The 25,261-nt window shown below is 40.3% G+C and overlaps 2 protein-coding genes across 10 annotated transcripts in view; both read left to right on the forward strand.

The window, feature by feature from the left end:
• The window catches only part of NFS1 (NFS1 cysteine desulfurase), an 18,387-nt gene extending 12,299 nt beyond the window's left edge, over positions 1-6,088 (forward strand). Inside the window, exons 8-13 of the mRNA XM_019655326.1 lie at positions 2,000-2,157; positions 2,813-2,918; positions 2,999-3,080; positions 3,734-3,817; positions 4,218-4,307; positions 5,347-6,088. Of these exons, the coding sequence (XP_019510871.1) occupies positions 2,000-2,157; positions 2,813-2,918; positions 2,999-3,080; positions 3,734-3,817; positions 4,218-4,307; positions 5,347-5,410 (584 nt within the window). The 3' untranslated portion in view covers positions 5,411-6,088. The remainder of the gene's footprint in view (positions 1-1,999; positions 2,158-2,812; positions 2,919-2,998; positions 3,081-3,733; positions 3,818-4,217; positions 4,308-5,346) is intronic.
• Positions 6,089-8,156: 2,068 nt separating this feature from the next.
• The window catches only part of CPNE1 (copine 1), a 34,510-nt gene continuing 17,405 nt past the window's right edge, over positions 8,157-25,261 (forward strand). The window contains exons 1-3 of one of the 9 annotated variants that reach the window (XM_019655235.1): positions 8,175-8,351; positions 13,743-13,795; positions 16,731-16,873. Coding sequence is in view for 3 of the 9 variants with exons in the window: in XM_019655232.1 (XP_019510777.1) it covers positions 16,753-19,503 (2,751 nt within the window). In the remaining 6 variants the exon portion in view is untranslated. Of the gene's footprint in view, positions 8,352-8,416; positions 8,707-13,710; positions 13,796-16,730; positions 20,255-25,261 lie in introns of those variants that run through there. The other 8 variants (XM_019655240.1, XM_019655232.1, XM_019655233.1 and 5 more) reach the window with 8 other exon arrangements.

Here is a 25,261-nt window from a genome sequence, read left to right on the forward strand (position 1 = left end):
TTTTTTTTTTATTAGTTTCAGGTTCACAAAACACCATAACGATTAGACATTTATACCCCTCACAGAGTGATAACCCCCCTCCCAGTCTTCTACCCCTCTAACATTGTATAAAGCTGTTACTATATCATTGACTATACTCCCTATGCTGTACTTTACATCCTATGACTATATATATATAAATATATATATAGTTGATCATAGTTGATATTCATTATTATTCTTCATCAGCTTCAGGTGTAACAGGTGTACAGTGCAGTGGTCAGGCATCAAAAATTATTTTAAGAGGACCGGCCGAGTGGCTCAGTTGGTTAAGAGCTTGCTCAAGAGTTTGAGCTCTGAGCAACAGCGGTTCGATTCCCGGCCTGAGCTGAGCAGCCGCTGAGCTGCCAACAGGTGGCAGATGGCTCAGCTAAAAAAACCCCAGAAAAATAAAAACTTATTATTAGGGTTCTTAATAATAAATTTGGGAACCACTGCCTTAGTTTTATAGTACCTACAGCCTCTGCCTCAATAGTTCTATGTGAGAAGATGAACTTCATCAAGCACCCACTCGTATTAAAAAATCCTTGACTACTTGGGGAATATCTTTGCACATTCATGCTCATATTTTGGTATGAAATTGCTGTATATAAGTTTGCTGAGTCACAAGTCATATTTTTAAGATTTTTTTAAAGATTTTATTGGGAAATTGGGGGAGGGGAACAGTGTTGGGGAATTGGGGAAGGGAACCAGCCAAGTTGTTGTTCAATATTCACTGTGGAGGGCGCCAGTCGCCACCTGGCTGCCAGTCAGCAGTTCATGGCCTCTAAGCTCAAGGTGCTGTGTTCAATATTAGTTGCAGGTGGGCATAGCCACCATCCCATGCGGGAGTCGAACCAGCAGCTTTGTTGTTAGGAGTGCACGATCTATCCACTGAGCCATCGGGGCCACAGCTCATCTCAAGGTGCTGAGTTCAGTCTTAGTTGTGGGTGGGCGTAGCCCACCATGAAACAGGCAATCTTGTTGTTACACCAGCTGAGCCTTCCTGCCACCTGTTGGCAGCTTAGCTTGGGCGCAGTCCACTGACCCATGTGGGAATCGAACCAGCGGCCCTGTTGCTCAGAGCTCGCCTTCTTAAGCCAACTCTTAACCAACTGAGCCACTCGGCTGGCCATATTTTTAAGTTTTGATAGACCTTGGGAGATTGTGTATTTTTTTTTACTTTCAATTTTATTCTATTTAGACAGGATAATATATTCACATGGTTCCAAATGCAAAACCTACAAAAACATACAGGGAAGAAAGTCTGTCTCCTCCATCTTCCAGCCATGTAGCTCCCCGCATCCCCACCTTTCCCTGGGGAGGCAGTTTTTTGAGTGTTTTTCTATAGTTATTCTTTGTATTTCCAAACACATATATACTTCCCTTCTTGCCCTGTGTTTTTTAACTCAAAAGATAGTATACTATACTCATTATTCTGTGCCTTGCTTTTTTTCACTTAACAATACGTCTTTTGTTTTTTAAACTAAAGTATAGACTTTATTAAGATTTCACCAGTTTTCTAACAATTTGTCGGGGAGATTTTACACTGGCAGTACAGAAGAAGCTTCCTCATTGTTTTATATACCTGCTTTGTATTTCATTGTATGGATGTACAGTAACTTATTTGCCCATTCCCTCCATGATGGATATCTGAGTTGTTTCCAAGTTTTTTGATATTATGAATAATGCCGCATTGCATGATGTTATTAACACATGCATAAAGGGCTACTTTAAACTTAAAATGACCAAAAGGTCGTTACTCCCTCTGGTAGTTGCCCTCTAGATGTTAAATAATTTTGATAAGTAGGTACGGTATTATGCTTTTCCTGCTCTTTCTTCTTTTCCTCCAACTTTTTTATTTTGAAAAATTTCAAGCTTACAGAATAATTGAAAGAATATTTTGACCCCTTTGGAAAGTGATATTTTGTTTCATCTGCTTTTTTCTTTTTTTTTTTTTGTAACCAACTTTGTTTCCTAGGGGTTGGTGCCATCTACATTCGTCGCAGGCCCCGTGTGCGTGTGGAGGCCCTGCAGAGTGGAGGGGGGCAGGAGCGGGGTATGCGGTCTGGGACAGTGCCCACACCCTTGGTGGTGGGGCTGGGGGCTGCGTGTGAGGTGGCACAGCAAGAGATGGAGGTATGGAGAGAACAGCTCCCTCCCACAACTTCCCCTGTGCTGGGTCTCGTATTAGAGCAGCGGTTCTCAACCTTCCTAATGTCGCGACCCCTTAATACAGTTCCTCATGTTGTGGTCACCCCCAACCATAAAATTATTTTAATTGCTACTCTATAACTGTAATTTTGCTACTGTTATGAATCATCATGTAAATATCTTTTTGTTTTCCGATGGTCTTAGGCGACCCCTGTGATGAAAGAGTCATTCGACTGCCAAAGGGGTCGTGACCCACAGGTTGAGAACCGCTGTTAGAGGCTTCTCAGCGTGACTAAGTCAGATCTCTGCCAGAAGAGGAGGTTTAAGAAAACCATCCTTGTCCCAGTGCTGCTAGCTTCTTGTTCTAAGGGAGGTGTTACAGGCTCTAAAATCCAGGCCCTTTCAGTAGATATCAGCCTATTTATTTGTGGGTGATGAGACCCGTGTGTCCAGTTATTGAGCACCTTTGCACGTCAGGCACGTGCTCAGTGCTGGGGGACACTGGTCTCCACGAGTAACACGGGACGATAGATGGGTCAGATGCACAGTCACTGTTGGACACAGGGAAGGGCTCCTCATCCTGTGTGTTTCTGACCAGTTGATGGCCACTATGCTTAGCTCTGCCTTGCCTGCTCCTTAGTATGACCACAAGCGAATATCCAAGTTAGCAGAGAGGTTGACACAGAAGATAATGTCGAGCCTTCCAGATGTGGTGATGAATGGGGACCAGGAGCATCATTACCCAGGTATGGACATGCCCTTTCTATCCCCATCCTGGAAGAGCCTGAGACTCGGAGACTCTTCTCACAGTGGCTCTCTCTTCCAGGCTGTATCAACCTCTCCTTTGCATATGTGGAAGGGGAGAGTCTGTTGATGGCACTCAAGGATGTTGCCTTATCTTCGGGGAGGTGAGTTGGACTGGATAGACAGGGACTGTGGCAGGACCGATTAGCCTGGCTTCTCAGTGTTATAACAGATTATAAAGCTCCCCAGTGTGGAGATGAGAGACACAAGAGCTCTTAGTTAAGAGTAAAGCTCATTTTGTAAGGGCCTATTATTTTAGGTGGTTAGGCACAGGCTGCAGTTTTGCACCCTAGGAGGGCTTCCTGGGGTAGAATTTTGTGCTTTTTGCGGTCCAGGAGATGCCTATATCTTTTCTATTATATTAGCATTTCTGTTGCAGGCCTCTAGAATGGAGGTCTGCTTTAAAGGCCACCAAGGGTTTAGCTGCCATCTTGACTGGTACAAGATGGTGTATTAGGTCATAGAGGAGTGAACACATGTTCTACTGCCTCTTGTCAGACCAGCTCATGTGGCGTCCTGGTTTGGCAGTGTCCTTGCTCAGAGAGTTTATCCTCCATGGAACCCAGAAGATCTAGATTTACATCCCAAAAAATGCAGGCAGCATCAGGTCCTTTACTTTAGCTCTGCCAGATTAGAATGTCTTTTGTCTCCATGGTATGATTCCAGGGACCTGAGGGGTAGTAGCAAGCCTTGGGGTTTGGAGATAAAAGCAGATGTTGATGATGAACTGAGCAAGGCTCTGTGTCTTTCTCCTCAGTGCCTGCACCTCCGCATCCCTGGAGCCCTCTTACGTCCTTCGAGCAATTGGCACCGATGAGGATTTAGCTCACTCTTCTATCAGGTCAATCAGTTCAGCTGCAATATTTATGAAGGGCACCCCCTTTTGGATTTTTCATCTCTTATTACAGTATTCCTCAATCAAGTTTTCCTTATCCCTTCTTAATTCTTCATGAAAGTTCCTAGAGCAGTGGTTCTCAGACTTCACTGACTATCACCTGGGAAGTTTGTGCAAGATGAAGATTTCTGAGTCGCACACTCAGAGATTCTGATTCGCTAGGAAACTTCTCAGGTGATTCTGATGTGACTGGTCCACAAACCACATTCTGAGAAACTCTGACCTAGAGTGGAAGGACCATGTTCTCTCCCTGTCTTGTGTGGAGTAGGTCCCCCTGGAGTATTTGCTGAATGAATGTACCCCGGTGCTAACGCTATGATGCAGAGCTCGTCTGTGCCTTTTTCAGGTTTGGCATTGGCCGTTTCACTACAGAGGAGGAGGTGGACTACACGGTGGAGAAGTGCATTTACCACGTGAAGCGTCTTCGAGAAATGAGGTATGTACTGTGGTCCCAGAGACCCTTCGGAAGGAATTGCAGTGCTGGCTCCTCTCTTGTCCTCAGGCTCTGTGTTCACACAGCCAGAAACCAAAGTTTGAGAATACTTGGATGTTAGGATTTGGAGTTTCCACAAAGCAAGAAGGTGGATCTCCCTGGCTACTTGTTTTTCAGAATATGAAAAAGTGTTTTTTAAAACAAAACAACTACAGGGCCGGCCGAGTGGCGTGATGGTTAAGAACTGGCTTGGGACGCCAGAGGGCCCCGGTTCGGATCCCACATATGAGGGCCAGTGACACTGCCCTCTACAGCTAAGATGCTGAACAACAGCTCAACCTGGAGCTGGGCTGCCCTGAGTTGCCGGTGACGGCGGCGTGGGCTGCAGCCCCTGTGGCAGTGGGTTGCCATGGGCTACTGTATGTAGCCAGCAGCCAGCATGAACGGCCAGCAGCCGCAGTGAGCGGCTGTCCAGAAGCCGGTGACTGATGTACCTCGCCTGGGAAGAGCGCAATGATGGTGCCAACTTGGGCCAGTGAAGCAACATCCTCCACAACTAGACTGAAGAACAAAAGGACAGCAACTTGTCTGTTCTCCTTCCCCCAATTCCCCACCACTGTTCCCATCCCCCCAAATCCCCAATAAAAAAAAATCTTTAAAAAAAAAGAAAACAACTACATAAATTCAGATGTTTTTCATTATTGGTATTGATAGTATTGACAGTTGTCACTGCAGCAATATCAATACAAAATTAGTAATTTGTAGATTAAGTATAGGAAAACTCCCTTGAAGATAGGATTCTTGGGGGCGGCCGGTTAGCTCAGTTGGTTAGAACGCAGTGCTTATAAGACCAAGGTTGCCGGTTCGAGTCCCATGTGGGCCACTGAGATGCGCCCTCCACGACTAGATTGAAACAACTACTTGACTTGGAGCTGATGGGAAAAAAAAGACAAAAAAAAAGACAGGATTCTTGGCCTAGGAGCCAATGTTGGCTGCTTCCTATCTCAGCCCTCACTCATCCGATACTTCTTTTCTTTGACAGCCCTCTCTGGGAGATGGTGCAGGATGGCGTTGACCTTAAGAGCATCAAGTGGACCCAACACTAGAAGAGTGGGCCTCTGACTTTGTTCTGGCCTGGCTGCTTCTCCCTCATCTGCTCATGCACAGCCGGGGACCTTGTTATACCCAGTGGGTGCTCCATGTTCAAACCAGAATTGGTATAACCCAGTTGATTTCAGCATCAGCCCACCTCCAAGACAGAAACACAAGAAAACTATGTTTCCCTGGCTTCACCTCCTTTGGTGGGGAACACTTCCCATTTCTCTCCAGAAAACTGTCTCAGATTTTAGAGTGAGTAGATGTCTCACCCTGAAACTGGAGGGACATTTGTTATGATATAGCTGCTGGACATGTCTGTATCCTTGGTGGGGAGATCCAAAGGAACTAAAAGAAGGCTCTTTGCTCAGGGAACCCAATGCTGTACATGGACATTTGAGTTGACGCTTACTGCTGCTCAGCAAGACTGACTCCTTCAGGCACAAGCATAATCAACTATGATTTAATCTTTTTTTGTGGCTCTAAAGACCACCTTTTCATATTGACTGTAGACTGAACAGAAACTTTTTAGAAGGCTTATCTCCTTTCTGTTCTTGTCCTCCTTCCTTTCTTTTGACCTAGCGAGAAATATCTATATGACTCTACCCATTATTCTAATAATTTATGTTTCTTTTTAAAAACTTGTTAATTTGCATAGTAGAGAAATAAAATCACCTTCCTCTATGTACTCTGTGACTTTATGAGCGGCTCAGGGAAAATTCCAAGCTGGGCTTGGGAATTGTGGAGTAGACTACTGCTCTGCTTGATTTCCATAGATGACTCAGTCGGCCTGCACATCTCTTCATTCAACAGTTGAGTGCCTGTTGGGAGCCTGACATTGTTCTGGGTATTGGGGATACGCTGGTTAATAGTACCAAAAAGGACCCTGCCATTATTGAGCTTTCATTCTTGTGGAGACACCAAAAAGTTAACAAGTAAACACATAAGGCTATTCTAGATTGTGATGAGTACTATGAAAGAAATAGAGTGGTAACAGGAAGTAGGGGGAAAACCTACTATGGTGGGTATACTAGGAAAGCTTTTTTGAGGAGGTGTTATTTAAGCAAAAACGTTATTTCAAGCCATGGAAAGACCTAAAGATGTGAGAGGGATGAGAAGGAACAGCAAAAGCAAAGGGCCTGATGTATGAAAAATCATGGTGTGTTTGAAAAACCAGTCGAAGGCCAGTGCAACTAGAGCAGAGTTTTTCCACTTGTAGGTCTGAAACCATAGGCAGGTAATTATCAGCACACACACACACACACAAAAATAAGAGTACATCACACATGCTTATTTTATTTTGATTATATATTTTGTCGACTGAAAAATAGCATCGACTAGGTGTTTCATCACCAAAAAGGATTCATTTGGGGAAAAAGAAAGGGTTGCAACCCAGTGTATGCAGACATGGCAAGCCACATGCATACTTTGGCCTGCCTGCCAAGATGGAGGGGTATTTATATAATAGAATGGAAAAGGAAGTTAATGGAAGGGGACATTAGAACCACAGAACCATAGAGTTCCTCCTGTAGGGCTTTCTCATCTAGGGTTCTTATGATTACATAGAGCAGAATAACTTCCATAAGCCCTAGCTCCTCCCATAGACCCTCCTGACTGATTATGTTTGCTTAAGGTTCCAGTTCATCTTTCTCAATTTGAATGTGTATAACAAGTTGCAAATGTATTTCTTATGTGGATCATGGTCAAAAAAGTTTGAAAGCCACTAGGCTATAAAGTTTGGTGAACGCAGATGAACAGGGGAAGGAGGAGATGAAATTATAGAAGTTTTTAAAATAAATTTTATTTTGAATAATTTTAGATTTAGAAAAAGGTTACAAAGAGTACAGAGTTATATATCCATTTTCCTCTGATTTTAACATCTTATATAAAACTATGGTACATTTGTCAAAACTAAAATATTAATGTGTGTACATTAGTATTAACTAGATTTTATTCAGATTTCACCAGTTTTCCCATTAATGTCCTTTTTCTGTTCCAGGATCCAATCCTGGATACATTGCATTTAGTAGGTTTTGTTTATGCACTATAATGTACTATATTATACCTACAAAGTGTATATTTAATAAAATATAGGTTTGGTTTAAAAGTGTGGCCTGGTTTTTTAATTTGTTGGTTTTGGCACATTGGGCCACACAGATCTTCCCCAAAGCTTGTTAGAGTTGTGGAAATTTAGTCCCTAATTTTGTTGATTGACTCCTGACTTTCTGATTAGGAAGATTAGTTCAATTATGGTGACATTCAAAATACAGAGTATAGGCAGGGGCAGTGGAGTCAGGAGGCTTGGACCAAAGTAGCATCGGAATGATTTTTCTATAATAAAATAATACTGATGTGCAGCTGTGGATGGGGTTAATGAAGACTGGTGGATAAGGCTCCCTGGATTGAAATTTTTAATGGGAAAAAGAATCTGGTTTTGGTTCTTCTGTCGGGGAATCATGAATACAACTAGGCACCACTTTATGGCCCTTTTAATCCTCAAACCAATTATGTGAAGTAGGTACTATTTCCCTCCTTTCGTAAAGGCTTGAAGAAGTGAAGCGTTTTGCACAAAGTGCCGCAGTAAGGGGCCGAACCAGATACAGTGCATCCCACCGAGCAGCGTCACTCCCCTAAGGCGGGGATAGTGTGCAAATAACGCACACACGGACTCAGAACCCCCCTTGCCACAAACACCGGCAATTTCCGGGAGATTGCTCGAAAACCTCAGTGCGCTTGCGCCGTCCCGTCCGTGACGTCAACCGCTCCGTCCCGCCCCTTCTGGAACCTGGAGCCGCTGAGCGGGCTGGCGGCCATTTTGTGAAACAGCGAAGGAGGTGGCGGCTGCTGTAGGCTCCGGAAAGCCGTTCGCGCAGGGGCTGTCGGCCGCGGGGCGGAGGCACTCGCGCGGGGGGTAACTCGGGTCTGGGTTCGGGTGCCGCGCAGCTCTCCCCGGTAAGACTCCCGCAGCCCCGGAACGGGCGGGGCTGTGCGGGGCTCGAGCCGCCCCTTGGTGGCCCGGGGCGGGGCCTTCGGAGGCCTCCGAGCCCGCCGCAGCGAGCGCCCCACACAAAAGGGTCCGGGGCAAGGCTGCAGGGGGGCCTGGGGCGCCACTTGCGCCTCTGAGGCCTGAGAGTGTGTAAGAAGGACGCAAGAGAGGATGAGCCTGCATACCGAAGTGGGGACGAGGCTATAGTGAGGACGCCCCCGTGATCTGAGAGGGAGGAGGCCAGAGCTGGGAGGCCAGAGCTGGGTGACCAGCGGCCTGCGAACTAACGGGGACTGCAGTGAAAACACACCTACATCCCGAGTGAGCAAGATTTTCTGTGCCCCCAAATGGGACAGAGATTATAACTACTACTCTGTGCCCCGAAGTGAGGAGATAATTGTAGTGAGGACACTCCCTCCACCCGAAGTGGAAAGGAGACCCTACCAGAAGAAGGGACTATAATTAGGACACACCTGTGGGGAGGAAGCTATAGTCGGTACACTCCTGTGAGTAGGAAGGAAGTTTCAGAACTGGCTGCTCTCGTGGCCTGAAGGTGGAGGGGTTTGCGGTGAAATGCTTACAAGGCCCGACGTTGGGGCGGGGCTTACCCTTCTAGGGTATCCCTTGGGAGACAGCCTTCCGCACTGAAGGAGGAGGAGGTTCAATGGGATGTGGATTTGGGGTGCGTTTGATGGAGAGTGAATTCAGTTGCTCTGCTGAAGGCCGGTGGTGCTAGTTTTCAGCCACGTGAAATGGGTGGGAGGAGCTTTGAGGATCTACAGGTTACTGACGGGGATGGACACTAGTGCCGAGGCTTAGCTGCTAGACTGGCAAGTATATGTTATGTTTGCCACCAATGTGTGCTTTATAGTAGAAAATCTGAGGGTCTCGGGTGAGGGTTTTTTGGGTTATTCAGCGCTAAACGTATGCTGGGAATTGTATACATACTGAGAGTTGAAGGCTCCGTAGGAGAGATTTCTGGACCCTAAAATTCCCCCTTGACTCCTGGATTCCCAGAGATGACCTGATGTAAATTGGGGTAGTTGGCAAGAACCATTCTGTATGTGTTATTCAAATTTAGGGTGATGCCAGTCAGTGTAACCTGAAAAAACGTGATTTGCAACTGAAGGTTTGTTGTTGTAGACGTGACTGGAGTATTTCTCTTAGAGCTTCTTTCTGGAATGGTTTAAAATGGTGTCGTTTTTGTAAAATGCAGAATTAGCTACAAGAATTGTCTTGGACCTTGTTTTCTAGTTTCTGTTGTTAATGCATTTCAGAGCATTTACAGTTGAAAAGAATTTACAGGTTTGGACATATAGGTCGATCTTGTTTTCGTTTTGTTTTTTAATTATAGAAATATAATACAAGACTGGTTTTATTTATTTTTGAAATTTGGTAGCTTTGATAGAATGGAGGATTTCTGGACTTTGTTGAAAGTAATTGTGTTCAGGCATTTTCCAAGAATACTAAAAAGTTGGGAAGAACTTTTACAGGTGGTTAAAATAATTCTATGGTAATTTTTGAAAGAAATGTTTGGTGTGTTTATATCAAAGTTGAGGATGTGCTTAGTATTAATGAAATGGAATGCATTTTTATATCACCTTTATATGCTCGATCATATATTTGATGATTTTGTTTGGATTATAATGCATAATTTCAATTTTTCTTATGTTCATATCTGTTAGGTGAAAAATGTGAAGTTTTAGAAATCATTGTAGTAGTTATTTGGAACATTGTTATGTGCTAATACCAGTGTACTAAGGGCTTCTTGCACTTTCTTTTACATACCAAATGTTTTGATTGTTGCATATTGAGATTTCGGGGGTTATTGGTACAATTTTTAGATGTGAAACTTGATTTTGTGGGCCAGTGTGTTCTAGGTGCTGGAATCCAGTGACACTTTCATAGTTTCATTCCATTTTGTAGAGAACCACTCCATCAGTCAGTTTAGATGAATATTTTCTTCTGTAGATGTTATAGGAAGAACTAAGTGTAATTGGTTGCACAAAAGATGCTTTTAGCTTTCCCTCCCCAAAATGCAGGGACTGTCGTCCATTTCTAGATCTTCTGCCTAGCCCACAAGTGTTTAATAAATGTTCATGAAATAAATGAATATTGTTAAAGTTTTAAGTCAACTAAGCAGAAAAATAACTTCACCGAATTTACAGTTTTCTCAGATTTTACTACCACCCCCCCCCCATATACTTTTTGGTTTGCATAGTTTAGTTCATTAAGTTTAAAGCCAGCTTTTTTAGGTCTTAAGAGGATGAGTGTGGTCAGCTAACTTAGAAGTAGTATTGTTACTTTGAAGTTTAAATCAAGTAAGATAATGAACATTTTTGTTGGCATTTGTGGGGGGATTGAAAAATAATTTACTATTATAATCTTTTTTTCAGGAAGAATAACTACCTTATTTAGAATTGTCTTTTGATTTGCTGCCTTTGAGTACTGACTAGAGGTTAATGAGAAAGTTGAGTAATGTGCTGTCAAAGGGACACATCTCCCCACAGTGTCAGAATGGTTATCATTAAGAGTGATTCCAGAATCTGAAATGTGATCCATTTGGGGATTGGGGCAAAATCAAGTGGATGAAGCTGTGGGTTTTTTGTAATGCCTAACATAATGTAATTCTGCTGCTTCTTGTGTTGTGCTCATTGTGATTGGTTCTCTGTTGCTCATCTGTGACGCGAACATTTGAGGAGTTGATGGTTTTTGTTTCTTTTGAATCTGAAGAACTTAGCTCTGCTGTACCCTGGTTCTTATTGCTGAAAGACTGATAACTGAAGAAAATTAAAATTCACTTTTGGATGTTTATTACTTGAAGAGTGGAATCGGTCAAGTTCTTCTGGTTTGTGCCTTGGCTTCCTGATAAAAGAGGACTGTTGTCAGACATTTTATTCTGAAATTCCAAGTGATTGGAAAGGCTAGTAAATAAGAAAATCTCTCTTGTCATAATAATATGCTAAATTTTTGTAACAGATAATTGTAATTTGCACATGTATGTATGTATGTATGTGGTATTTGTAAACCTGAAGCAAGACCACTGTTAGGACTAAGTCCTAACATAAAGTGGAAAAATATACTAAAGCAAGCTTCTTCAGATCTTAATGAAATATGTCAGTGGACTTAATGGCAAATCAGGTTCATTTTCTCCTTCCCCACCCTTATGCTCTATGTATAAGGTAAAACATGTATTTTAGATGTTTTGTTGCGTAGAATTGTTTCAGTCTTATCCTTCTAAAATTCACCAAAGTTTTAGGTGACTGGAGTGGATTTTTCATTTTGGTATTCTGCATTCAGTTGCTAGCTGACATTTGTAACACAGGAATGAGTAGGTTTCATGGACTACAGTAATGCCTTTATTAAATTATTGTGTCCTTTACAAAGTGAGGTGTGGAAAACAAAAGTACTTCAGTTCTCAGATTCTGTTTATCCTGCCTTTTTGAAGGAAGAGGTATAACTGCAAGAGTTGTGAAGTTCTGGCTTCCAGCCTGAATTTCTGTACACTTTTCTTTGGTATGGGGTAAGATGGTGCTTCCCCTTTGCTGAAACAGAAATTCACAAATTTATGTCTAGATTGATTTTGTACTTTAAATTGAACATGTAAACCCTGAATGGCGCATTTGCCAAATTCAGCTGGGCCTTTCAACTTTTCCTTGTGGAATGAGACGTTTCCTCCTTGTTACAGTTATTTCTGGCAATCCTGTAGAAATTTCTGAGAGTCGACCTAGTATATTCCCTTTTGGCTTAATAGGCTGAACCTGAACTTGTTCCTCTCCAGATGGACATAGGTGCCTTCTTGGGTCTAGAAGGGAAGAGGCTAAGGAACCTGTTTCCCTTACCTTTAGGACACATAGTCCTGTCCCCACACCAGAACTTTTGAATTGGAATCTCCAGTAGGGGAACATCTGCTTATCACAAGTACTTAAACTAGAAAACTACCCTGGTTTTTTTTTTTTTTTTTTTTCATAGAGTCAAACCTGTACATTTAGAAATATTGTAAAAATTCATGCTCTTCCTCATTGAGCATAGCCGTTACTTAAAGCAAGCTTTTTTCTGTTTCTTATTTTGCTTTGTGACCCATTTAAAACTACTAGATGTGGCATTTAAATGAAGAGTTTGAAAATTCTTTAAACTTTATTAGGATCGATTTTTACAAAATGAAAGATGAATACAATGCTCTGGGCTTTTGAAAGTGTTGTTTATGACATATTTGCATAGCTGTTTGTGGCAAAACAATCTCACTGTTTTTGAGTAATTTGAGTAGTGGTCTAGAAGATGTTTCGCTTGTCCTTTAGAAAAGTTTGGAGTAAAACTAAAATTTTTAATGTTTTACTTTTTGGTGATGATATTAAACTAAATGCTCTGATGGTGTCTTGATCTTGAAAGATAGTTAAAAATGATCATCATTCTAATAGTATCCCATTGGTAATCTTAATACCTAACAGTGACAATTCTAATCTGTTTCTCTGAATAAAAAAATGACTATAGTTGAGTATAGTTGTCTAGTTTGGTCATTATATATTGCTTGTGAATTGTTTATAACCTCACCATTTTGGGGGAAATTGCAGTGAAAAAGATAAGTGACCTGTTGTGACTTTGGGAAGTACCCTTAATATGTCAGGCGTTTTTAGGGATTTTTGAAAAAAATAAATTTCTTGGCACTGTTATGGTGTAAAATAAAAAACACTTTTCTGTAATGTTTTGAATCTCAATGGTTTTAACTAGGAATTAGTCCTTATAGCTAGAACTTTCTATTCATTTATGTTTTTTAATGTTTGATGGTATTTTGGTGCAAAGGAAAATATACTGAAAGTAATTGCAATAATTTTGATGAGTACCCTTGAATTGATGACTTAATTTGTCAAGGAACTGTTATTGTGAGAACTTGTGCTTTTGCATCAAAAAATTTGGTGGGAACCTGAGGAAATAGGTCATAGTTGAACTTTTTGTTAATAGAATTTTTCTGGACTCCTTTAATCAAGTGAGAAAAGCAATTACCAGCTATAAAGCCAAGAGCTTTATGACTGTTTTCGTTTTCAATTGATTCATTCTTGGGCTAATTTATGACATGTTCTTAATGTATGTAAATACATCATGTTTTGAGGCGTACTCAAATTTGAAAGCAATGCCAAGTAATAAGCATGTGTGGGATTTTGGTACATTCTTTCTTTTTCTCCTTTTTTTGTTTTTTGTTTTGATATGCATTCTAATGAAATACTCCGATGGTTTCAGACTCGCCTTCGTAATGTACAGTTCAGTGTGGCCTGTGCGTGTTTTGTGTTTCCTGCATTGATTTTTGCCTCCGTTTATTCTCTATTGCAGTCTAAAAGTTGGTTTTAATTGGTTGCCCACAGGATTGACTTGGCCTCTACTTCTTGTTAAGAAAATACATCTCTTGTTTTATCAGGTAAGAGATTTTGAATAGATGGTTTGTTTTTATACAGAATCAAATGAGAAAGCTTATTAAGTAACATGAAAATATGTGTAGTAACTAAATTGTGGTTTTTTTTCTTTTTTTAACAAGCTTATCTGAGGGATGGGGGTGGGATGGACTGGGTACCATGATGGATGAACAGTTGTTGCTTCCTTTGGGAGTCACTTTTTTTTTTTTTTTTTAGCTGAGCCATCTGCCACCTGTTGGCAGCTCAGTGGCAGCTCAGCTTGGGCCAGGAATCGAACTGGCGACCCTGTTGCCCAGAGCTTGCAGTCTTGAGCTAGCTCTTAACCAACTGAGCCACTCTGCCGGCCTGGGAGTCACTTTTATATGAATGCATTTCTCCTGCTGAATTCCTGATACATTAGGCAATAAGTAGCTTCTTTGTTCCTCAGTAGCATTACAAATACAGGTGCTTGTTATCGGTATGGTTATTTAATATTCCTTAGACGTATAGGTATAGATAATGGGTCAAATGTTTTAGAATACAAATTTTGACTTCAATGGAATCTCAGTGATTGGAATCTAACCCTCTTGTTAAATAACTAAGGTAGGCTCAAGATAGCTTGAAATGATTTATTTGTCAGACAGGTACTTAGTAGTACAATAGCAGATCTTATTTCATATTTTTTCAGAACCTAAAAACTTTTCCTTTTTAGATGGCTTTATGAATAAATTTTTGCTCTACTTTGGTTTAATTTTTAGTCCTTTGTACCTGGTAATTGGGCAGATTTTCAGGATCATGTTTTCATGTGTACCTTGTACAGACTTTCACTAGATCCCTTCTCTCTTAGCAACAAATGGTTTGAAGACACTGTGTATGTCACTTCAGCCCTTTGTTTAATTTTTGTATTCTTGGGATCATATCAAGTTCTCAATTTTATTGTCCCAATGAAAACGAACATCTCGCTCAAGTTGTTCTGGGTACCTAGATTACCCATGTTTCTATGTAGTGATTAAATAAATGATTAAGCATCTTTTGTAGTTGAACTGGAATGCTATCTCGATTTTGTATATACCCAATATTCTAGAGTCAGTAAGGAATGAGAATTTGATTTAATGATTCGGAACCTTCTTGAACTTCCTGATAGACTGCTAAATAGTAAATAAGGAGAAAAGAGTCTGTTGGTGCGATTATGTTTTAGTACTAATTTTTCTTGTTGACTCTTGGAAACCAAATATAAAAACTTTCCCTCTCTGCCCAATTTCTAGTGTTTTATATTGGTCTCACAAAGAGCATTTTCTGTTTACCAGTCTACCTTTCAGGATTAAATTTAAAGGTGGTGCATGTGCGTGTGTGTGAGAACTGTCAAAGCCAAACATATATTCCTTTTTTGTATAGCAATCATAGCATTGAGCTATGATTACAGATTTTGTTGCATTGAATTTTTTTTTTTTTTTTAAGCTGAGCCATCCTGCCACCTGTTAGCAGCTCAGCTCGGGCTGGGAATCGAACCGCTGTTGCTCAGAGCTCAGACTCTTGAGTGAGCTCTTAACCAACTGAGCCACTCAGCCAGCCCTGCTTTGAATTCTTATTCACACAATATTTAACATTGAAAAACTGCTTTCATAGAGCAGTAGAATTCTTAGAGCTTGCAACAGGAAACTTTGCTTTTCTAATATTCTCATTTGAGAAAATAAAACCAAAGTCCAAATAATTTATAATTTCCTTAAGGTCATAGAGCCAGTTTAATAGGTTTATATTTAAAAGTTGATTTTTAAGATGGCTTGGGAAACACCCTGTGTTGTTGACTACATATAGTTCAAATTAATATTTTTTCCAATGCCAAGAATTTGTTTTGTATGGCTTTACAAAAGACTATCCTTGCATTATACTCTTAGAAGCTGTAAGAACTGAAATACTGAAATGTTACTTAAATTTAGGAGACACTTTTTTTTTTATTAGATCAAAATGGACATTGTCTAAGATCAGTGAGTACCCAGAAATTCCACAGGAGTTATGTTGGGCTGGATACTATAACGATCACTGAATAAAGTTCATACTCTAGTTCTTTTAAAACAAAAGCAAAAACCAAAAGGTACTTCTTTTTCATTATCAGCCCTTCCCTATAGGAAAAACAAGACCCCTTTTTTAATGGAGGGTTTGGGAATGCATCCTTGGACCTGAATTTTAATTAAAACAGTCATGGTGAATGACACTGTAACCAGGTTCTACTTTTGGGAATGATGAGTATAGGTAATTAAGATTTTGGCTATTTTGTTTAGTATTTGTGTTGGATTATTAATATGTATTAACCTTGTTTGTAATAAATAATTTTTATATATAGTTTTGTTTAATAAAGCTGTAAGGCAGATTAAAGAGTTTTAGGGTGAAATATGGAAACAGTTCTCATTTGAGACTTGAATCTAGTGTTAATTATTATTTGTAATTAATTTTCTGTTTCTGTTGGGGTTTTGAGATTGAGCCATATAAAATGACACTGATAATTTTATGAAGTTGTCAGATTTATAAGGAAAACGCTAAGCCAGTTTTAAATATTAACTTTGATGCATCCTTTGCATGTTTTCTCCCTATAGATTGTTAAACTTTGTTTCCTGTTTTGATTTATACATTTCTTTTAAATCTTACTGAATAGCAGTCTGAATGTTGTAATTGGTGATTTTACTGTCCTATGGTTGTTTTTTTCCTGAAACTTGAGTCTTGGGACTGAACTTCTAATTGTTTCCAGAATTAATTCCTTTTGGAAGTTGAAATTGTCTAGGTTTTACATTGTAAATGGCATGTGATACTCAGTTTTTAGAAGAGCCAAATTTAAAAAACAACATTGCTTGTGATAGTTTGAGGGGCTGTTTGAGGGCCTATTATGGTAGCTGGTCATTCTTGTAGCTAAAAACTTGGTGTGATAAACAGGAGTCTGACCTGGCCATTGCCTTTTCTCATCTGCAGGTGTGTGTGGTTTCAGCGCAGCATGGCTGTGGTCATCCGTTTGCAAGGTCTCCCAATTGTGGCGGGGACCATGGACATTCGCCACTTCTTCTCTGGATTGACCATTCCTGATGGGGGCGTGCATATTGTAGGGGGTGAACTGGGTGAGGCTTTCATCGTTTTTGCCACTGATGAAGATGCAAGGCTTGGTATGATGCGCACAGGTGGTACAATTAAAGGGTCTAAAGTAACACTATTGTTGAGTAGTAAAACGGAAATGCAGAATATGATTGAACTGAGTCGTAGGCGTTTTGAAACAGCCAACTTAGATATACCACCAGCAAATGCTAGTAGATCAGGACCACCACCTAGCTCGGGTATGAGTGGCAGGGTTAACTTGCCTACAACAGTACCCAACTTTAATAATCCTTCACCCAGTGTAGTTACTGCCGCTACTACTGTTCATGAAAGCAACAAAAACATTCAGACATTTTCCACAGCCAGCATAGGAACGGCTCCTCCAAATATGGGGACTTCCTTTGGGAGCCCAACGTTTAGCTCAACCATTTCAAGCACAGCCTCTCCAATGAACACAGTCCCACCACCACCAATTCCTCCAATCCCAGCAATGCCATCTTTGCCACCCATGCCGTCCATTCCCCCAATACCAGTTCCTCCTCCAGTACCTACATTGCCTCCTGTGCCTCCTGTGCCCCCAATACCTCCAGTCCCTTCTGTGCCACCCATGACTCCACTGCCACCCATGTCGGGCATGCCACCCTTGAACCCACCACCTGTGGCACCTCTACCTGCTGGAATGAATGGCTCTGGAGCACCTATGAATCTGAACAGTAACCTGAATCCTGTGTTTCTGGGTCCATTGAATCCTGTTAACCCTATCCAGATGAACTCGCAAAGTAGTGTGAAACCACTTCACATCAACCCTGATGATCTGTATGTCAGTGTGCATGGAATGCCCTTTTCTGCAGTGGAAAATGATGTCAGAGATTTTTTTCATGGGCTCCGTGTTGATGCAGTGCATTTGTTGAAAGATCATGTAGGTCGAAATAATGGGAATGGATTGGTTAAGTTTCTTTCCCCTCAAGATACGTTTGAAGCTTTGAAACGAAACAGAATGCTGATGATTCAACGCTATGTGGAAGTTAGTCCTGCGACAGAAAGACAGTGGGTAGCTGCTGGAGGCCATATCACTTTTAAGCAAAGTATAGGATCCTCTGGACAAACCCACCCCCCTTCTCAGACACTTCCCAGGTCAAAATCGCCCAGTGGGCAGAAAAGGTCAAGGTCAAGATCACCACATGAGCCTGGGTTTTGTGTTTACTTGAAAGGGCTACCATTTGAAGCCGAAAACAAACATGTCATTGATTTTTTTAAAAAGTTGGATATTGTGGAAGATAGTATTTATATCGCTTATGGACCCAATGGGAAAGCAACTGGTGAAGGCTTCGTAGAGTTCAGGAATGAGGCTGACTATAAGGCTGCTCTGTCTCGTCATAAACAATACATGGGCAATCGCTTTATTCAGGTTCATCCAATTACTAAGAAAGGTATGCTAGAAAAGATAGATATGATTAGAAAAAGACTGCAGAACTTCAGCTATGACCAGAGAGAAATGATGTTAAATCCAGAGGGGGATGTCAGCTCTACCAAAGTCTGTGCCCACATAACAAATATTCCATTCAGCATTACCAAGATGGATGTTCTTCAGTTCCTAGAAGGAATCCCAGTGGATGAAAATGCTGTACACGTTCTTGTTGATAACAATGGGCAAGGTTTAGGACAGGCATTGGTTCAGTTTAAAAATGAAGATGATGCACGTAAGTCTGAACGCTTACACCGTAAAAAACTTAATGGGAGAGAAGCTTTTGTTCATGTAGTTACTCTAGAAGATATGAGAGAGATTGAGAAAAATCCCCCTGCCCAAGGAAAAAAGGGGTTAAAGATGCCTGTACCAGGTAATCCTGCAGTTCCAGGAATGCCCAGTGCCGGAATGCCCAATGCTGGAATGCCCAGTGCCGGAATGCCCAATGTGGGAATGCCCAATGTGGGAATGCCCAATGCGGGAATGCCCAGTGCGGGAATGCCTACTGCAGGAGGTGAAGAGCATGGCTTCCTGACTGTAGGATCTAAGGAGGCCAATAATGGGCCTCCATTTAACTTTCCTGGTAATTTCGGTGGTCCGAATGCCTTTGGGCCACCCCTGCCTCCTCCAGGATTAGGAGGGGGCTTTGGTGATGTTAGACCTGGTATGCCTTCAGTTGGAAATAGTGGTTTGCCTGGTCTAGGACTGGATGTTCCGGGTTTTGGAGGTGGACCAAATAATTTAAGTGGGCCAGGATTTGGAGGGGGGCCTCAGAATTTTGGAAATGGCCCTGGTAGCTTAGGTGGCCCGCCTGGCTTTGGAAGTGGCCCTCCTGGACTTGGAAATGCCCCTGGCCATTTGAGTGGGCCACCAGCCTTCGGGCCTGGGCCTGGGCCTGGCCCAATTCACATTGGTGGTCCCCCTGGCTTTGGATCTAGTTCTGGAAAACCAGGACCAACAGTAATTAAAGTGCAGAACATGCCCTTCACTGTGTCTATTGATGAGATTTTAGATTTCTTTTATGGCTATCAAGTGATCCCAGGCTCAGTTTGTTTAAAATACAATGAAAAAGGTATGCCCACAGGGGAAGCCATGGTGGCCTTTGAATCTCGGGATGAAGCCACAGCTGCTGTTATTGACTTAAATGACAGACCTATAGGCTCAAGGAAAGTAAAACTTGTATTAGGATAGCTGTTCACATCAATTCTTTATAGGGTAGATCCTCATAGTGCTGTGATTAATGCATCCAGATTGTTTTCCTAGTATTTCCAGGTTAGAACCTGTGGATTGTTTCAATTGCATATAGATTGGATTCCATAACATAGAGCATTGGTTGACCGTTTACAGAAGACTCACTATCAGGATAAACATTGCTGTATGTTACAGTAAAGCTGTCTGGAAAGAACACAAAAATGATTTTGGCATACCATTAGAGAAATAATTTGTAAAACTCAAATGACAACATCAAGCTTATCAAGGAGTCTAGATTTGCTTTTGTTTTATACCATATGGGATGAAGAAAATAGAAATGTCAGTAGAGCTTATTAAGGGTGCTCTTGCCAGCTGCTGAAAAATAGAAGTTGGCTATTCTTGGAATTTGGTTTAAAGCTGGACAGATTTGCTTTGTTATAGGGTCAAAGCTTTGTCTAAAGTCCTCATTTTCTTTTAAAATTGAATAAAATCTCTGTATACAGATTCACTGTATGTACCTTTATTGCTTCTCGAGGTTCTTGCTGTATAGACAGTCCTGCTTCTGAAGTTGCTGCTTTGTTTGCCTAACTGACTCATCTGTAAATGAGCAGAACTGTTTTTTTTTTTTAAATATAAAACTCTACACTTGGTTTGTGCTATAACCTTGAACTTTGATTTCTAATGTCATACTTAAAACTGTGGAATAAGACTTTGCCACAAAAATAAAATATGGAGTCCTCTACCTACCAGAGCCTTTTTGGTGTGACCTCCAAGTTTTAGTTCAGTCGGTTTAAAAATTGTTCATGTTGTTTGGATGGCATCAAAAACCAGAAACTGCTTTTAATAATCACTGTTTAAGATGCTTGATCGGAAGTCCTGTCCATGATGGACTTATGTTCTGGCAATTTCCTTCTGTCCCAAATTTATGTGAAATTTTGGCCTGTAACTAAACAAAGAGGTTCCATTCATAAGAAAGAGCTTTATTACATCGAGGTTTTTAAAAATGAAGTTGAAATTGTTAGCTTTGGTAGCAATAGTGTTATAGAATTTAAAAAATCCATAAGCTGGTTTGTGGATTGATATGCATTTAATCCTGTTACTTGGGAGGCTTTTGGTCTAGTTGTTTGATCAGGAGCCTGTTTACAAAACTTCAAGCAGAGTAAAAGTACAGCTGCCAGAAGGGAGAGAATTGAGACTCTGTGCCCTTTCATACTTTTTTTGGCATTCAGGACACTAAGGCAGGAGGACCACATGGGTTCTGGTTGGTAAGTGTCCTTGTCATGAAAACATTTGCCTTACAGTGTCCTGCTCACTGCCACAAAAAGGCTCTACTTATGGTTACTTTTTTCTTAGTTAAAATGCTCTGAAGATGTGTCACATATTATAATCATATGGAATGGGAGACTGAGATCATGAAAAACAAATTTTGTCTTTTACATGGGCCTCTGTCTTAGTTTGAAGCATCCCCAACATTTCCTACAAATGTACTTGCAAAGGGGTCATCCTTTTAAAAGAAGTATTTTCTTTAAAAAAAAAAATAGTGCCTTTTTGGTGTTGCAAATCAGTGAAACACTGAAATACAGCGTCGTGTAATTGAGTTAGGAGTGGCAACAGTTTGATTTGTGTGGTAAGATTTGGAAAGCCTTTTCAGCATTACAATCGTAGAGGATTGACAGTACAGGATTTTTTGTTTGAGGGAAAGGATTGGTTAGACTTTCACAAAAGACATGGCTGTGTAGTGGGTCTTTTGATAATTCATGCTTATAAATTTGCTTTGACAGATCACTAGATATTGCCTCCTCAACTAAAAAAGCAATATGATGTTTATATATGCTGTTCAATTTAAGTTTTCTGTTAAGTAATCATTTCTTATTCCAAGGACAGAGTGCAAAAAAACTTCAGCGCTGTTTGGGAGTCTTATTTCAACTGCAGATTATTTTCCCCATTTGAAAGCTATTTTTATTTTAGAAAAATGGGTTGTTTGAAGATAAAAGTCTTTTTTTCTTTTTTCACAGTTTATTTTGGTTATATGTTCGTACATTCTTATTAAATATTTCATATAGTTTATTGCAACTATTTTGTTATTTCTACATCTTAGGTAAATCCTGAAAAGGAAAATTTGATTTCATTGTTCATCAAATTAAATAAATTAAGAAAATAGTGGTTGTGTAGAAATTGGAGAGGACTATGTTTCATATTTGGTTAAATCACAACAGTGCATTTCTTGTTGTGAAATGTAATTAAATGCTTTGTCCTGTGGAACTTGATTTTTGTGTATCTGAGACTTATTACACATTACATAGTGCTAACTGCTAAGCATACTGTTCATCTTGTTCTGGGCATTGGAGTTTGAGTTTTTAAAAAATTTTTGAAAATATGTTCTGTGAAACTATTCATACCTCTTTTCCTGCAAATTCTCATAAGAACTAGGTTTGGGGTGATAATGAATTTACATTATTTTCATATTTGCTTTGTATGGTATGAAGGATTTGTAAAGCTTTGCTCAAAGTTGTGTGTATTTGTAAACACTATCATATTTTGAATTTCATGTGTAAATTTTGTTGTCTATTTTGGTGACTCTGACATGAATAGAAGAGAATCTTTTCCATTAGGTTTTATTTTTTTCTCCCCCTCCCCCACTGAGGTTTTTTTTGTTTATTTTTTTAGTTTAAAGGATTAGAGAAATCTACAAAATGTATTTTCTAAGCAAGCAAAGTTGTAAACTTTTTCTGAACTTTAGTGAAACATTTAGTTCACAAGCAAAATTTGGAGGTATGTCCAGTGTTTACACTGTGGTTTGGATGTACAATTATTAGTGGCTTTTTTTTTTTAATGCAACGCTGTTAAGTGAACTGTAGTTCCTAGCTTTGTTCTGCAAGTTATCAAAACAATGACAGTGAAAATTCCATTAGGAAACTTTTTATTCAAAATTTTCAGAGTAATATTCAGTGTGATTAGGTTGGTCTTAACCCACTGGGTGAAAATCTAGGGCTGTGTCTGGAAGTAAGCAGACATAGACATACACTTTGGGTGGAAATACCTGGGATAAAAGGATGCATGAAAGCCTTAACCAAACTCATAGTCCCTTTTATTGGATTTTGTCATTGTGTATTGATGTGGGTCAAGTATTTAAAAATAAATCCACTCGCCAATTTCAAGAACACTTAAAAAATGAGTAAAGAAAATGTAAAATTGCTGCTAGTCAAATCTGGAAAGAATTTCTGGCAGTGATCACTTAAAATTATTTCCCACTCTTACAAAATTACCACATTTAAATTGTTTTACTGGCAGTTCTACAGTAGTCCATCCAAACTTTAGAAACCAAACACAATAAAATGACTCATTGCCATTATGGCCAAAAATTGCCAGCAATTACTGCCTCAGCATCATTTAGCAGACGTTTTTGTTTACAAAGATGAAGTCGTGGATACTATTCAATAAACTTGTCACAAAAGAAAACAGGCTGATGCTTTTAATGCTTTAACTGCACAAGAGTACCGAGCTATACCATCAGGTATTTCTTTTTTAAACTCCTGGAAATATTTTGTGCCTTTGGAGAGGTGGATTTGGTGATCTTGGAGGTAACAATTGTTGCTTATCTTTGTCCACTAATGCTGAAATGTGGAAAGAAGAGGATACCTGGAACATCAGGGAGGAAACTTGATTCTAGGTCAAATCTGCAATATTCACCCTTTATTATATGTGTGTTGCTAGCAAGCCACTTCATTACGTGGACTCAGAAAGAACCAGCAATCACGTGCTCCTTTTCCCAGGAGCCTTAAAGGGGACAGTAAATTGTCTTTTTTTTAAAAATGATTACTTTAGAAAATGGGAAAAGAAATCAGAATACACTGTCAGTTGCACATATCTCTAGATTCGTTTCTTTTTTACTTGTTTTTGCATTAGTATGTAAGGTATATGAGGTGGGGAAGAGGAAAAAAGAATAAAAAATATTGCCACTTTCTGACATTGATGCTATGTTTTGGTCCCTTCCACATTTGTTCATCTTCTGAAAAAATTAGCAAATGAAAAGTTTCCATAAACTCCATAGAGTCCTTTAAAAAAATATCTGAATTGGAGCAGGAGAGAAATTAGTGGGCTATTCCTTTTAACCAAAGATCTTGAAAAATATAACTTTTATCTATGAAAGAGTTTTAGCTTGTATTTGAATTTGAATACCAAGCTTGTATTAGAGGGGTTTAGACTAGACATACTCGGTTCCTGTTTTAAAATTGTGCAGGTTTGACTAAGCATTTGAAAAATTACGGAGTGAAATCAGCTGCCTACAGAGATCCAGAATGCCTTTACCATCTTAAAGGGGTGGACTGTGTGCTAATAATTCCTTTTTTTGCTTAGGAGAGAGCACGCAGCAAGAAATAGTTTCATCAGTTATGTGCATCACTACCATTCTTACTCCCGAAAAGTCGAGCTTTTATGGGATATGGTAGAGTCCAAACTTACGGCTATCCAATTAAAAAATTGCTTGATTTCAGTTTCGTCTTTTTAGGATAAAATCTGATAGATCACATTGACATTATAAAATATTCTGGTGGTGACCCAGTTCTCTGCTGTAATGACTTTTCTGGGAAAACTCTCCTGTTCAACAACATAAGCAAGTTCAACTCTTAGTGCCTGCTCATGTAAATGTAATTCTTTGCTGTTCCTGGTTTTATTCTTGGTGCCTTAAGCTACTTTATGCCAGAGGACTCATGAGCATCCCAGAATTGGCTCCTTTTCTGGATCAACTTAACTAGCAACAAGCAACTAAGGTGGCACTGCTTTTCTGCATATTGCTCTACTAAAGAGTCCAGAAGGGCAGCACTCTAAAAATCGTGGGGTAGGAAATAGTGCTGGGGGAAGTCTCATTAATTATATTCCTTGAATTTTGTCAAGAGGCCTGGGGAATCTCACACACATACACACACACACACACACACACACACACACTGAAAATGTTGGCAGGTTGTAGACTAAGAAACATCAGGTGTAGAGAATTGGTTAAATGGCACAGCGGAGGATTGGGGATGGCACCCTGGCAGTTCTGGACTCTGACTCTAGTAACAATAGTTACAAGTCATTTTTCCTGATCAACTGAGGGCTTGCCATTTCATGTTGAGAAGAGAAGGTGACTATTTGGAGGAAAGAGAATCATGATCAGAAAGAGAACATAATTCAATATGCAGTCAAAGATATTGAATAAGTGTAGCACCTCTCAGGAATGAGCTATGCAGTAGTAAAACAGGCTGCCTCTTGGTCTTTCATTCCCTCTATCCTGCTGCTGCCAGTTTTCCCCTTTTATTTGCTTATATAGTAAACCGGCTGGTAACCAGGACTATGAATTTTACTTAGACCCAAACCCCCTCACTGCTCTCTCTGTAGCCCTAGCTTCTTAATTGGAGTGAGGGGGCCATGAGTTCACTCACAGCTCTTGATTAGTGAATAAGATTTGTCACTTAGGCATTAGTGTTATAATATCAAATGTAACAACCACATTGTGTTATCACAAGTCACCTGTTAGTCCTTGCAGAGAGGGAAAAGCTTAAGGGTAAAGAAATTCAGCTGTGCATGGTGTCTTAAATCATACCCACTGGTGCTGTTGTTGATGTTCGCATTTTCCTTTTGCTCCACTTGGGAGTTAACACACTCCACTACACTGCCCCACACATTGGGTTGCAATACAGAGAGGATCATGTCCTTGACATAACTCCCTTCTGTGGTGTGGGCCTATGGGACCAACAGGCTTGGATTTGGCAAAAGT

Source organism: Hipposideros armiger, unplaced genomic scaffold, assembly GCF_001890085.2.
Source record: "Hipposideros armiger isolate ML-2016 unplaced genomic scaffold, ASM189008v1 scaffold_238, whole genome shotgun sequence".
NCBI lineage: Eukaryota > Metazoa > Chordata > Mammalia > Chiroptera > Hipposideridae > Hipposideros > Hipposideros armiger.